This window comes from Halichoerus grypus, chromosome 4, assembly GCF_964656455.1.
Source record: "Halichoerus grypus chromosome 4, mHalGry1.hap1.1, whole genome shotgun sequence".
NCBI classification, from domain to species: Eukaryota; Metazoa; Chordata; class Mammalia; order Carnivora; family Phocidae; genus Halichoerus; species Halichoerus grypus.
Genome location: NC_135715.1, coordinates 173,487,576 through 173,500,919, shown reverse-complemented (window position 1 = coordinate 173,500,919; position 13,344 = coordinate 173,487,576). Strand labels below are relative to the sequence as shown.

General features: G+C 44.3%; 2 protein-coding genes across 10 annotated transcripts in view; both read right to left on the bottom strand.

Moving 5' to 3' along the window:
• Positions 1–1,272: 1,272 nt before the first annotated feature.
• RPL37A (ribosomal protein L37a) lies at positions 1,273–3,831 on the bottom strand. The gene is made up of 4 exons (XM_036085337.2): positions 3,744–3,831; positions 3,225–3,353; positions 2,698–2,780; positions 1,273–1,399 (listed from the first exon to the last, which is right to left on the bottom strand). The coding sequence occupies exons 1-4, from the start codon at positions 3,744–3,746 to the stop codon at positions 1,336–1,338; spliced, it is 279 nt and encodes a 92-aa protein (XP_035941230.1). The 5' UTR covers positions 3,747–3,831; the 3' UTR covers positions 1,273–1,335.
• A 9,038-nt stretch (positions 3,832–12,869) lies between these two features.
• Positions 12,870–13,344, bottom strand: part of SMARCAL1 (SNF2 related chromatin remodeling annealing helicase 1) — a 57,492-nt gene continuing 57,017 nt past the window's right edge. For all 9 annotated transcript variants that reach the window (XM_078071296.1, XM_036085331.2, XM_078071295.1 and 6 more), the window contains one exon: positions 12,870–13,163. In XM_078071296.1, coding sequence (XP_077927422.1) covers positions 12,924–13,163 — 240 coding nt within the window. In that variant the 3' untranslated portion in view covers positions 12,870–12,923. The remainder of the gene's footprint in view (positions 13,164–13,344) is intronic.

The window sequence follows — 13,344 nt, the reverse complement described above, 5'->3', positions numbered from 1 at the left end:
TATGCTAACGCAAAACCTGGGGTTTTGGAAGACCTGTGTCAAACATTTCCATGAAGTCTGAAAATCCTGATTTGTCAATCCTGGTCTTATTCCTACTGACTCACAGAACTCACTGACGTTTCACAGTACAAAATCACATTGTTTACAGGTACCATTTTGCTACAAAAATAAGAGCCACACATTCACTCATCAAATACTTAAGGCTACTATGTGCAAGGAATTATATTAGATACTGGGGACACGTTAACGAACAAAACTGTTGGCGGCAACAATTAAACACAAACCTAGAGTTCCTGCTGTGAGTCTAATAAGGGCTTGACACAGAGCATTACCCTGAGGCAATGTTTGTGCCACAGCCAATGCAGAAGTAAAGGTAAAAAATCTGTGAACAGATGTTATAGAGAACTTAAGAAAGCTAGTAATGGGCCAGAGTTATGGAAGAGAAGGGGAGCCCATGAAGAAAGATTTTTACTCTACCCTAAGGGCATAGGAAATCCATGTTTTCATCCTTTCAGATTTGTATTCCTAAAGAATTACTGTCTTTGGAGTATAGACAGACATACCTGTTAGGGAGGTTCCTAAGGACTCCTTACCACAGATGGTAGCTTAGACAAGACTGAGAAAAGGCGAACCACGAAAACTGGCAGAGAATTAAGTGATGGACTGAATAAAGGTGAAAAAAGGTTAATCGTCACCATAAACTATTCACACAACTCGAATTCCTCCATGGATCTTCATGTTTATTAGTGTAACTGACCATCTACACCAACTTGAGTAATTCAATCCTGTCTATCCTTCTTTGCAACTGAAAAATGGGAGAATGGTGTAGACATCTGCAAAATTTGTCCTAAAATTCTAATTGTTTCATATTATTTTCTGAAGATGCTGATAAAACGTGTGGTGAGACAAAACACCCATTAAGTTAGAAGGCAGTATTATATGTCATCCTACCTTTAGAAACAAAAAAATTAACCGTGATCTAAAAACAAAAGTCCTCACAATTTGAAGTCATGTAGCTCAAAAGAGTTGACTTGGCCAAGGATACACCTATAGAAAGCAAAGACACATATCCATCCTCTAAGACTTATATTCTTATATCATCTATCATTTGACTACAGAAAAAAAAAAAAAGCTGTATTAGGAAAACCCAATCTCAGCACACTTTTCCAATAAAAATTAGAAGGATTTTTAATTTCCAAGGCCTCTGAGAAAGCAAAACTAATGCAACACAAATTGAAAGACCTAATTAATAAATTTAACAACAAGCCAAAGTACTTTTGTTACATAAATTAACCCATTTATTATAGGCTAGCAATGTTTCAAATGGTGAAGCTTCTACTGGTCTTTCAACTCCTTCAGTCTTCTGATGGCAGACTTTACTGTGACAGCAGAAGTGGTGCTGGAAAGAAAAACAAAGTTGGTTCCAATATAATTAGCTACACTAACACGTGAAATGGCAAATGAGTAAATCCTGCCTCATTTTTACATTACAATCTTAACGATGATGACAACTTTTAACAATTAAGAGTTGTGTCTTCAGGCTTTTGCAGAATTAAATAGGCAATCTCATGCATCTGATCTCTCAAGCAGCATTAAAAAAAATAACAGGGATGAATGAATGGTTGCAGGAGGCTGACCTAAACTCATTGAAAGGGAATGGACACAATGTCAGAAGAAATAAATTTTAAGATGGTATCATAAATGAGAGATATCAAAAAAAGTGTCAAAATAGGTAGAACAGACAAGCATATTTTGGGAAGACAGCTATTAAAATGACTACAAAAAGTTATACCAAAAGATTCTGGAACTCTACCTGGAACACCCATAACCATCACATATGGTCGGTACAGGAATGCTAGTTCATTTTATCATCACAACCGAGAGAGCACGCTAGGCTCCGTTTGCCTTTTTGACCTCATAGACGCCCACAAGACACACACATATATAAGATATATATAAAAATGATCATTTCAACACTTTCCAGTACACAATACACTGCTGCAGTGTAAAATATTAAAATTTCAACTCTTCAACCACACTAGCCTTATCATTTTATACGTGGGAGGCTAGTGTATTGGACAGCACACATCTAGATACTGGATCACATATCAGCCTTTAAGGTCAGCAACGAATTCCAAAATTAGAGATCTTCAAGGGCGGCTTTAATTTCCAGAAATAGATTAACTCAAAAGTCCACTCAATCAATAACCAGCACAGGTAGATTTATCTCAGCAGCATCACCCGGCACTTGTCAGGGTCACAAAGCTGTCGAGGTCCAGCCAGTATTGTTTGGAGTGGCAAAGGTGTCGTGGTCCAGGTGGCCTCAAGTTTCCATCCACAGTCACAAGCTGACTGACCTCATTTTTACAAAAACAGCTTGCAGTACAAGTCAAAGTTCAGTACAGATTCAGTCCCACTAAAGGACCTGCCTGTACAGTATCATTATGCTCACACTGATGACCCTTAGAACTCTATGAAATTCTAAAGTCATATCAGACTTTTCTATTGTAGTAGTTTTGTTTCTAGTCTTTGAATAACTGAACATAAACCATAACTCTCCATGAGTCATGAAAAAAACAAAAGCATTCCTGTTTTCTCAGTCTTGTAAAAAGAGTTAAAACTAGCCCGTCCAGCGTCAAACCTGGAATTTTGATGTGATCCACACCCTTCCAAATACCACAAAGAAAAGGGACTCACTTGTAGGTCCAGGCGCCACCAGCGACGGTTTTCATGCAGGAGCCACAATGCCAGATCCCCACAGCTCGTCTTTTCATCTTTGTCTGTAAAAGACAATCAGTTTTCCCTATGAACCAATAAAAGCCTTTTACCTCACCACCATCCAGGAGTCTAAATCACACTAGAAAATGGGTGTATTCGGGGGCACCTGGGTGGCTCAGGTTGGGATCCCAGGGTCCTGGGATCACGTCCCCCCCCCCCAAACAGTACTCCTGCACACCATCGACATACAAACATTACACGACACCCTCCAGCAACACCAGCAGACAGAACGGACAAGTCACTTCCCACGAAGCAGGCTTGGCTTAGGCTGGGGCTCCTTGTCAAATGTTGGACCCTTTAGTTCCCAAGTGTAAATGGAAAGCATTCTACGAAATCCACACTGACCCACAACCCCGCACACTATTCACAAACTTCCTTCAAGAGCGGGCTCACTTCGCAGGAAAGCCTCCCCTCCCCCTGCGCCCCACCCCCGGAGACCACCTTACTTTGCCACAGAAGGAGCAAGTGTACTTGGCGTGCTGGCTTATTTCAATCTTCTTCACCATTTTCCTGAGGGAGGCACCATAACGGGTCCCGTATTTACCCACGATTCCGACCTTCTTGGTGCGTTTAGCCTGTTAAGAGCAAAGAGAGAAACCGTCGATATTAGGACCCGGGAACGGAGTCTTTGCCCCCCACTCCCTGCGCCAAACACCATTCCTCCAATCACCCAGTCCCTGCCAGTGACCTAGGTCCCCCTCATTCCATCCTGGCAAAATCTGAGGCCAGAGCGGTCCCCGGGCTCCGAGGGCACCCTGTTAACCCGGCCCGGATGGGCCAGGCGCCACCGAGCCGCCCCCGCCCCTCCGCCCCGGTCTGCGTCCGAAAAGGGGCGGCCACGGCACGAAGGCCGAAGACGGCGCGGGGCAGGGCGGGCGAGCAGACGCCGGGTGAGGGCGAAGATAGCAAGAAAAGGTCAGATGCGGGCGGATAGACCTCTAGGCCTCACCGGCAGCAACACTCACCATGCCGCCGCAAACTAGGTCTGAGCCCAGAGAGGAAGAGACTCAGTGCGCAAGCGCAGTTTTAGGCGAACGGGCGGAAGTGGCGAACGGGAGGCCCAGCTAGGAATTAAACTCTATGCTCCGGAGGTTTCTTCGCCCCCGGGGCCTTCTGGGGAATGTGGTTTTTTTGTTTTCTGTATTAAAATTGTTATTGTTTAAGCAGGCTATAAAGAGATAGAATTATTTATCACAGGCTTATTGCTAGGGATAGAAGGAGGTCAGTTTGTTACTTAACTGGCTTCTTGTATGAATGGTAACAGATGGAAATATTAGACCAGTGTTTCTCAAAATTTAGTCACTCGAAAGCTGCATCTCCAGTTTTTGCCATACTGGTATTGACTGTTTTACCATTCATTTTAAAGCGAAGTCACTTTTGAAAAACTTAACAAAATGAAGCTTCGTCCTAAGCCAAAACTATCCGTGGAATCCAGGGCGAATGTGCTATGTGGGTATTTTTCCTAGTACGCATTAAAATCAACACATAAATACGCAAACGAAAAATGTCCATTGATGAAGCTGTTGATATTGACCCCCACAGTACATTTTAAAAACATTTCAGAAAATTTCAAATATAAACAAAAGTAGAAGAAATGGTATGATATACAAAGGCACATCTTTTAAAACATAATAACTACATCCCTTCTTTAAAAAATGCTTCATACAGTGACTTGGGGAGATTATTTTTATGTTCTAATTAAATAAATACACATTTTCACCAATTAAATTATATATTGTATTCCTTGGCATTACATTCTTGCCTTTACATATTGAAAACATTAACCTCTCGGTAAAAACTACATCAAGAAGAATGATGCCTAGAGACACACACAGCAAGTACCTTGTTTTATACACCAATGCATCTGTGCAAACCCATCTCCCGGCTGGGGGAATAGGATGTGCTCAAAATCTCCCAGTTCCATCACAGCCTCCAAGTACCCTCTGCCCCTTTAGGGTGAAGAACGGCAAGGGGCAGAGGGAGCAAGTCTCTCCTCCCTCAGGAGAGAAATACACTGCATGTTGGGGATGATTTCTGGACACCTCACCACCAAAACTATGCCCTGCTTCTAGAAAACTATAAATTAAAGCAAAATACATTCCTGTTGGTGCAAACAAATGGGATTGGTGGAAGAAGAGTTGAGAAACAAGCACTCCAATTGTTCTCCTGTTCTGGTCTGTGCCTGCAAGTTGAGCAATAGTGATGTTCACTTGCCCTGGGTGAGTGTATAAGCATGGCCAGCTTGCACTCTCTGAGGTGAGCCCTCCTGGGCTGGCTCAAGAGCCTAGTTCAGATCATCATTTAGCAAATTTACCACCTCCCCCCCATCCCCTGTGTAGCCTCCTACCTCTCTGTCCTTCAGGGGGTCTGAGAGAGAGCAAGAGAAGATAGAATGCATGAGTAAGAATGCAGTAGAGTGGCTGAAAATGAGACACCATAATAGGAGGAAATTGTTCATGCTCAGAGCAATTTTCTCAAAACTGAACAATTCTCTTTAAATAGCAAGCTTGAGGATGTACAAATAGCACTCTCATGAAATCAGCTCTAAGTGGCTTCAGAGAACTGTGTACAAAGCCTCAATTTGTCTTATCTGTGGGCTAATAAATCTCCATCCCCATTAGAAGACCATCAGGTGTAGAGATGAACTGTAATATGTACCTATAAAAGTCTTAGTAAAAACCTCTGCTGAGTCACACCTGCTCATCAGGAGCAAGCAAAATTCACTTTGCCCTTAAAAAAAAAATAAGTTAAAAGTTGCCTCTAGAGGAGAGGTCTTTTAGCTGTTGAGCCAACCAGTTCTCTTTGGGGCATATGGAACATTTGATTCTTGAAGAAAATCTGAGGTGCAAACATCATTCCCAATTTATCTCATGCTGCAGACCAAAAGGTTTATCCTGGAGTCCTAGGTTCCATGTTGTTCCTTCACTTTGTGCCCGAAGAGCTCTTGCTTGCCCTTCACTGAAGTGCCTGGTGGCCACAAAGGAGTGAAGTCTGCACACAATTTTAAGAGCCCTGTGGGCTAGCCTCCACAAGGGGCAGTAGACTCAGCAAGGGGAAGGCGGGCCCTGACAAGGCCAAGGCTTAAACTCCTAGAAAGAATCAGGTATCCGAAAAGAATTCAGTATGTGGATCCATTCCTTCTTCTCTTCTCTCCACAAATTTACTTTAAATTCATCATTCTAGTTGTTTGCTTTTTGTTTTAATGGACATTTCACAGGGGATTGACACAGGTAATGCATCCATCAGGATGGGAGTTACTTGGTAACTCTTAAAAGAAAAGGTCAATCAATATGAAACAATAGCCAAATATATTATGTGAAATGAGCCATTTCTAATATGAAGAGTTTGATTCAATTTTTGTAAAAACAATTCTATGTATATTTATATATTTATATATTTATATGCATTGGGAATAAATTACCAATGGCTCCATCCCAAATTGTTTATATTAGTTATTACCTGTAGGAAGTAGGGCTAGGAATAGGAGGGATGAGAATGCAGGGCTTTCATTTTTTACTTATACATTTTTATTTTTTATTTTTTCATTTTTATTATTATTTTTAAGATTTTATTTATTTATTTGAGGGAGAGAGCATGAGCGGGAGGAAGGGCAAAGGGAGAGGGAGAAGGACAAGGGACTCTGCCCTGAGCACAGAGCCTGATGTAGGGCTCCATCCCACAACCCTGAGATCACAACCTGAGCCAAAATCAAGAGTTGGATGCTTAACCGCTTAACCGACTGTGCCACCCAGGCGCCCCGATTAGTTAATTTTTATATCAAATTTATAATAGTGAAAAGAAGGCACTGCAGAGCACTAGATGAAGGGACAGTCTTTTCAATAAGTGATGCTGAGAAACTGCATATTCATATGGAAAAAATTAACCTTGACCTTACCTCACTCCATGTACAAAAATAAACTGCAATTGGATTGTAGATCTAAACATTAAGAGCAAAACAATAAACTTCTAGAACATACATTCGCAACCTTGGGATTATGGTTTACATGAGTGTTTTGTAATATTTTGTTAAGCTGTAAATTTGTTTTATGAACTCTTTTATGTATGATATTTCACCCTAGAAAAGGGGAGTTAATAACAAAGGGGAAGAGTGCCTGGCACTCAGTAAGTCAGATGAATGGGTTGGTAGGGGGGATGTGGGCAGAGGATGTTGCAAAACCAAATAGCTGTTGGCTGTCATAATATCCCAAACACTGTGACTCACAGGCTTCTCGATGTTTTCTGCTATGACTAGGAATCCATTTCCTTCGCTGGGACCTCGCAGGAAAAGACAAAACCAAAATTGCAGGTATGAGAGAGTACTCCAATAAATTCTCTTTAAGCTTCCATGCCATTTTTTTTTAACCTTGTAATCCTGCACGTGGTAAGAAGTGAGAGGATAGCGCAGGAGATAAGGTTGGACTTCTTTTCATACCTTTTGCAGTTTAAATTTCACCTACAAAGAGCTTCAGAAAGCACCAAGTTTCTGGGGTGGCTCAGATGGTTAAGCGTCTGCCTTCTGAGGCTCAGGATCCCAGGGTTCCGTGCTCAGCGGGGAATCGGCTTCTCCCTCTGCCCCTCTCCCCTGCTCATGCTCTTGCACTCTCTTTCTCTCTCTCTCAAATAAATAAAATCTTAAAAAAAAAAAAAAAGAAAAGTATTAAGATTCCAATAGATAAGAATGCATAGACAAGGCAAAACCCAAGAGCCAGCAGTGAGGGGATGGCCCCTCCGGCTCGGTTTCTTAGCTCTCCCTCTGACCTAGAAAAAGGCTTGTGGGAAGCCAAGAAGGAAAAGACACGATTAATTCTAGTACAAATGGATCAAGGCTTACGGGATGACTTGCTCCCTCTAGGAGTCTTCCTGATCGCAGCCCTAAAGGCAGAAATTAACCAGGGTCATTCAGGGAATAATGACCCTGGTGAGGGTAGGCAGAGACAGCTCTGGTGGGCCTGGGGGGCCTTTTGTAAAACCCTGTAAGGGGCCAACTAACGGCAGGGACAGGAAGTGGGATGAGATAGGCCCAGATTTTCTTCATTAGAACTGACATTTCCAGAAAACACAGTGGATGATGGCAGGTATGTGTCTGGACTGATGTGAAGTAAAGATGGAAAAAGTGCAGAAATCCTTCCTTAAACCCAAAGCCATTTACTCTCTATAAATAAATCCAAGTGTCTTTTCTGAATCACACAGAAATGGCTGGATGGTTCTCAACAAATTCTAGAGGTACATTTGGGATGGTATAACTTAGAATTTACCAGCTTCGTAGTACAAATAAAATTTGCTTTGGAGGACCTCAAGGACATCTCAGAGATGGCGAGTCTTTCTCTAGAGTGGCTGAAACTGAGGTTTAACTGCAGGCTTCAGACAGAGGCTCAACAGGCCATATTTACTAAGACTCCAGAAGAACAGCGGTTTTAAACATGCACACCAAGTTGCAAGGACCAAGGGCAAACCCTCCCAAGGGCAGGCATTGATCTGACACCTTTTGGCAGGCCCCAAGGTGAATAAAGCAGAGATTTATTCATTTAACAATGGTCACTGATTCTCCCAAGCAACACTGGATATATAGGTCTCAAAATCACCTGCACCTTTCACTGTATTTCCGGAGCATACCCATTGTAGACTAACCACATCCCTAGAGTAAGGAGGAGCTCTCAAAAAAGTAAGGAATGAGATGCTATAATCTCATTCTCTGAGACATTAAAGGACTTGACCAAACTCCAGCAGGGCTCCTGAGAAAGCTGCACCCAATCTTTGAGTGAGCAGCAGGCGAGTCTCCGGAGACGTCCACAGACTCACAGAAGAGGGCTTCATAATGCTCCTCAAGCCGTGTGATGTCAGGACAGAGAGCAGAGGCTGTGGCTAGGCTCTGGGGCAGGCGAGGAAGAAATGCTCCTTTCTGAAACTCTCTCAGCATCTAACTGTGATCCAGAATCTTTCTGCATCCTGGGCCTTAACTCATTCCATAGACTTTTCTGAAGTGACTGGTTGTTTCCATCAATGAGCCACCAAGACTGCAAAAACCACTGCAAAAACCTCGTGAGCAATGTTGAGGTAGGATTTTAGCCTTTCTTTTCATACAGATTCTGTCCTCATTGGGCCATCACTCAGCAGGCCACCCCGCGCACAATCGACTGTATCCTTTTCCAGAACTACACTGGGGGCTGTGTCCGTGGCAGATTGATTATGGACTCCAAGGGCAGCAACCATGAAGTGATGTAGTTGGCTTTCCAAAGCACCCACTCCTGAGGGAACTAAGGACAATTTATTTGATGACACAGCAGCCGTTGCTCTTAATTACTCTTAGACAAATATTTATTTTAAGTGGCCGTTTGGGACAAAGTTAGAGTAAACTTTAGACAGACCTATTACTTGTCCTCTGGAAGCTTCCAACAAGTCATAGTCAGTATTATAAACAAACTGGTACAGCTAACAAAATTTAAAAACAAAATAGAGAGCTGGAGGAAAAAGATAGTATAAGACCACTTCCGGTGGCCCAGAGGAGAGCCCAGACAAGCATTCTCTCTCAGGCCTTTGACTCTGGATTTTTCTTTTTTTTTTTTTTGGTAACACTGGGTCATTCTCATTTCAGGAGGTGCTAGAGGAAACCAAAGGCCCAATTATCTATGGAGATCTGGCACCAGAGCATGGCAGGATACACCGGCGGAATGCAGACTCAGCTGTTAATCTCCACAGTCCTTTGCAGAAAGACAGGAGAAGCAACTCATGCCCCTCAGAGGTAGGTGTTCGGGCTGGATTTCCTGAAGAGCTCTGACCCTGCAGAGAAGCTCACAGCAGCAGATCAATACAGTGATTAATAGGAAGCTCAGTAACCAAATGCCAGGTTTGACTGAGGAAGGCAGAAAGTCAGCCAGTTATTTCCCAAGGCCAAAGCCTCCCACAGGACACGGCCCTGCAGTCTGGATCGGATCGTACTGACATGTCAGTATGCCTGACCACCCTTGAGCAGCAGTGAAGGGGGTTGGGTGGCTCTCAAAGATCTCTCTGTTGGAACTGTCTAGAAGCCCTGGAAAGGGGGCTGAAAGGCACAAGAAAATGGTGCATTCCAGGGTCTTGTTCTAGTTAGAACAGAGTTAGCTGGGAGCCTGCAGGGAGGCTGAGCCCCTCGGGAAGGCTGCCACGCAATCAGCTGCTCATAGACCCGCCAAAGCAGCCCCGAGCCTGCTGGTGTAGGACGTGTGCACCTACCCTAGAGTGGGCGGCTCTAGAGGGGGTGGCCTAGCTGTAAGTCTTGCTCTGCCACTTCCTAGCTGAGACTCCCTTGGGTCGGTTTCTGCATCTGCACAATGAAAATCGAACTACCTTCTTCTAAAGTGGGGCTCACCGCGTCAATACATGTAAAGTGTCTGGCCCGGTGCCTGGCACCTAGTAAACTGTGCAAGAGTGAAAACCATCCAAGTCTAACAAACAAATGCACACATATAGTCATGCTGGAGCAACTTAGACATCTTGCACTGCTGCCAAGAAAACTGGACTCTAAACCTTTACTTAACCCTGGTCCATTGTCTTTCGACAATACCAACTAAAGCAGCCAACTCCTTCCTTTTTGAAACACTTTTTAAATATCCCCCTCCCCGACACCCATTTTGGTTTTCTTCCTCTTTTTCTTTGCTGTTTGGCCTCCTTTTTCTCTTCCCAGCCCTAACTGTTGGCGTGCTCTGGGGTTAGTTAGATCTGCTTTTTTTCTCCAAAGTCACCTTACCTGCTCAATCTCATCCAGCCCCATGACTAAAAATACCATTTATATCTGGTGAGGGCCGAAGTCACAGCTCTAGGTGTGACCTTCTCCTGCCGGAGACCCAAATCCTACAGCCTACATAACCTAGCCCTTGGATCATGCCACAGGTTGGGTTTCCTGGAACCACAGGGAGTGTGTGGTACAAGGTGTTTATCAGAGATCAATGTCTGTGAAGGAAGGAGAGGAAGCAGGGCAGGCAGAGGAAGGTGAACTAGAGCCTCAGACGGCCCAGCGGGGAGTGGGCAGCTCTGCAGTGAATACCACCCGCCCGGCAGGGGTGTCCCACATCAGGCCTAAGTGGCCCGGCCTTTGTGGCCCCCTCGTTCAGTCACTGATGCAGGCTGCTCCACGAAGGGTGTAACTTCGTACAAAGTGGCTCTCCATGGACTGAGACCAACTAGAAGTTGTGGCCCGGTGGAGGCTATATGCTAGTTGAGCTCCCTGAAGCTGGGCAGGAAGCTTCCCTCCTTGAAGGGGGAGTTGGGTGGGGTGTCTCCGTCTCAAACTCAACAAGTCCATAACCAAAACCTTGATTTTGCCCTGCCACCCAACCTACCCACACTTCTTCATCTTTTTTTTTTTTCCTTTAATCTCAGTCAAGGGCACTACAACTTTGCTCAGGCCAGATCCTGGGTCTAAGTATTGACTTCTCCTTCTCAAATGCCTCTCGGTCAATGCATCTCAAATTCGTTCAGCTCTACAATCACAACATATCCAGTCCAAGCACTTCTTACCTCCTTCACACTGCCGCTCAGCTGGGCCATACCTCAGCGTTGCCCTGTGGTCAGCTGCAATAGTTCACTAGCCTCCTCTCAAAACTGCTCCCCTGACCATCCTTCCTAATCTATTTGCTACACACAAATTGGAGGGATCTTTCATTTTTTAATTAATTTATTTTTTAAAGATTTTTTTTTTATTTTAGAGAGAGAGCGTGAGTGGTGGGAGGGGCAGAGGGAGAGGGAGAATCTCAAGCAGACTCCACGCCCAGTGTGGAGCCTGACGACGGGCTTGATCGATCTCACGACCCTGAGATTGTGACCTGAGCCAAAATCAAGTCAGCCGCTTAACCAACTGAGCCACCCAGGGACCCCTGGAGGGATCTTTTAAAAATATAATCAGACTGCCTCATATCCCTGTTCAAAACCCAGTGGCTTCATGTTCAAAATTAAATCTGATTCTTTACACGACCTAGGGGCTCCATGTCATCTGGCCTCTTTCTCTTCAGTGACATCACCTCTAATCCTGCCACACGATATCCCCACCCCTCACCACTCTCTAAACCTGTGTTGGCCAACACAGGAGCCACCAGCCACAAGTGCACTTGAAACATGCACTTGACATTGGCTAGTCCACTCTGGGAGGTGCTGTTAGCATCACACACACACTGCGTATATAGCATGAAAAAAAAAGAATGTAATAGTAGAAAGTGTCTCAGTAAGTTTTTAATAGTGATTGTATGTTGAGCTGACATTCTGAAGACACTGAGTTAAAATATTACTAATTTGATCCTTCTTTATTTTTTAAAATACTCTTTTAGAAAATTAAGTTCACATCTGTGGCTTGTGTTATATTTCTGTTGGACGGGGCTGCTCTAAACTAGGAGTTAGCAAATTATGCTTTGTGGGCCAAATCCTGCCCACTGCCTGCTTTTGTATGGCCCGTGGACTAAGCACAGTTTTTACATTTTTTAATGGTTGAAAAAAATTCAAAAGAAAAATTCGTGACCATGAAAATTGTATGGATTCGCATTTCAGTGTCCGTAACAGAGTTTTATCGGAAAAGAGCCACAATCATTTGTTTCTGGATTACCTAGGGTAGCTGTTGTCCTATAGCAGCAGAGTCGACTCATTCCAACAACAACCTGGCCCATAAAGCCAAATATATTTACTGTCTGACTATTGACAGAAAAAGCTCGTCACCTCCTGCTCTAAACCCTTACCTCCTTAACTTTACTTTTCTTCGTAGGATGTGTAACTATGGTCTCCTGTGATGTAACTTCTACAAAGGCACCAGCTCTCTCTCTCGTTGAATTGCTGCCGGCACCTAGAACGCTGCCTGGCACATATCAGCTGCTCTATAAATACTTATTGAATCAATACATTTTAAAAACCCCAATTTCAGGGGTTGCACAGGAAGCACCTCGTTACTTAAAGAACATGAATTATCACTACTACAATCTGCTCTATTTCTCAGCCGGAAAAGCTAAGGTGAAGACCCCAGGCGACCCGCACAGAAAGGCCAGAAAGGAAATGCTGCGCGGAGGCCCGCGAACCCGCGGGGCCAGAGACAGACGCCAGCACTGCCGTAACGTAACGTCAAGAGGAGCACAAGCTTCAAAACACCTTGTTTTATTTCCATGATTTTTAAATGCTTCCCCCCCCCCCCCTTATAGGGGAAAGGTAAAGCTGTCAAAATTATCAAAAAATTCAAATCTCCTTTTCTTCACGGGGCTGCCCGTCAACGTGATTTCGTCCACCCTGTCGCCCAGGTCCTGGGAATCACTTCCAGGTGCGCCAGAAGCACTTCCGGGGTCAAAGGATTCCGCTGCCTCCAGGAGCTCCATGTCACTTCCGTCCTCCTCAAAGGACTTCTGGAAGAGGTCATAGATCTTCTGCTGCTTTGGGTCCTTTATCAGGGAGAGAAAACAAAAAAGTTAGAGTGCAGGCTCCAGCACCGACTCTCCCTGGGCCACCGAGGCTGGGGAGGAGACTCGGAGGTGGGGGCTGCACATTCTACGGCGTCAGGTGCCGCACGACGGCCACCGCAGACCAGGGCGGCCTTACTGCCTGACATCGTTTCTTTTCTGC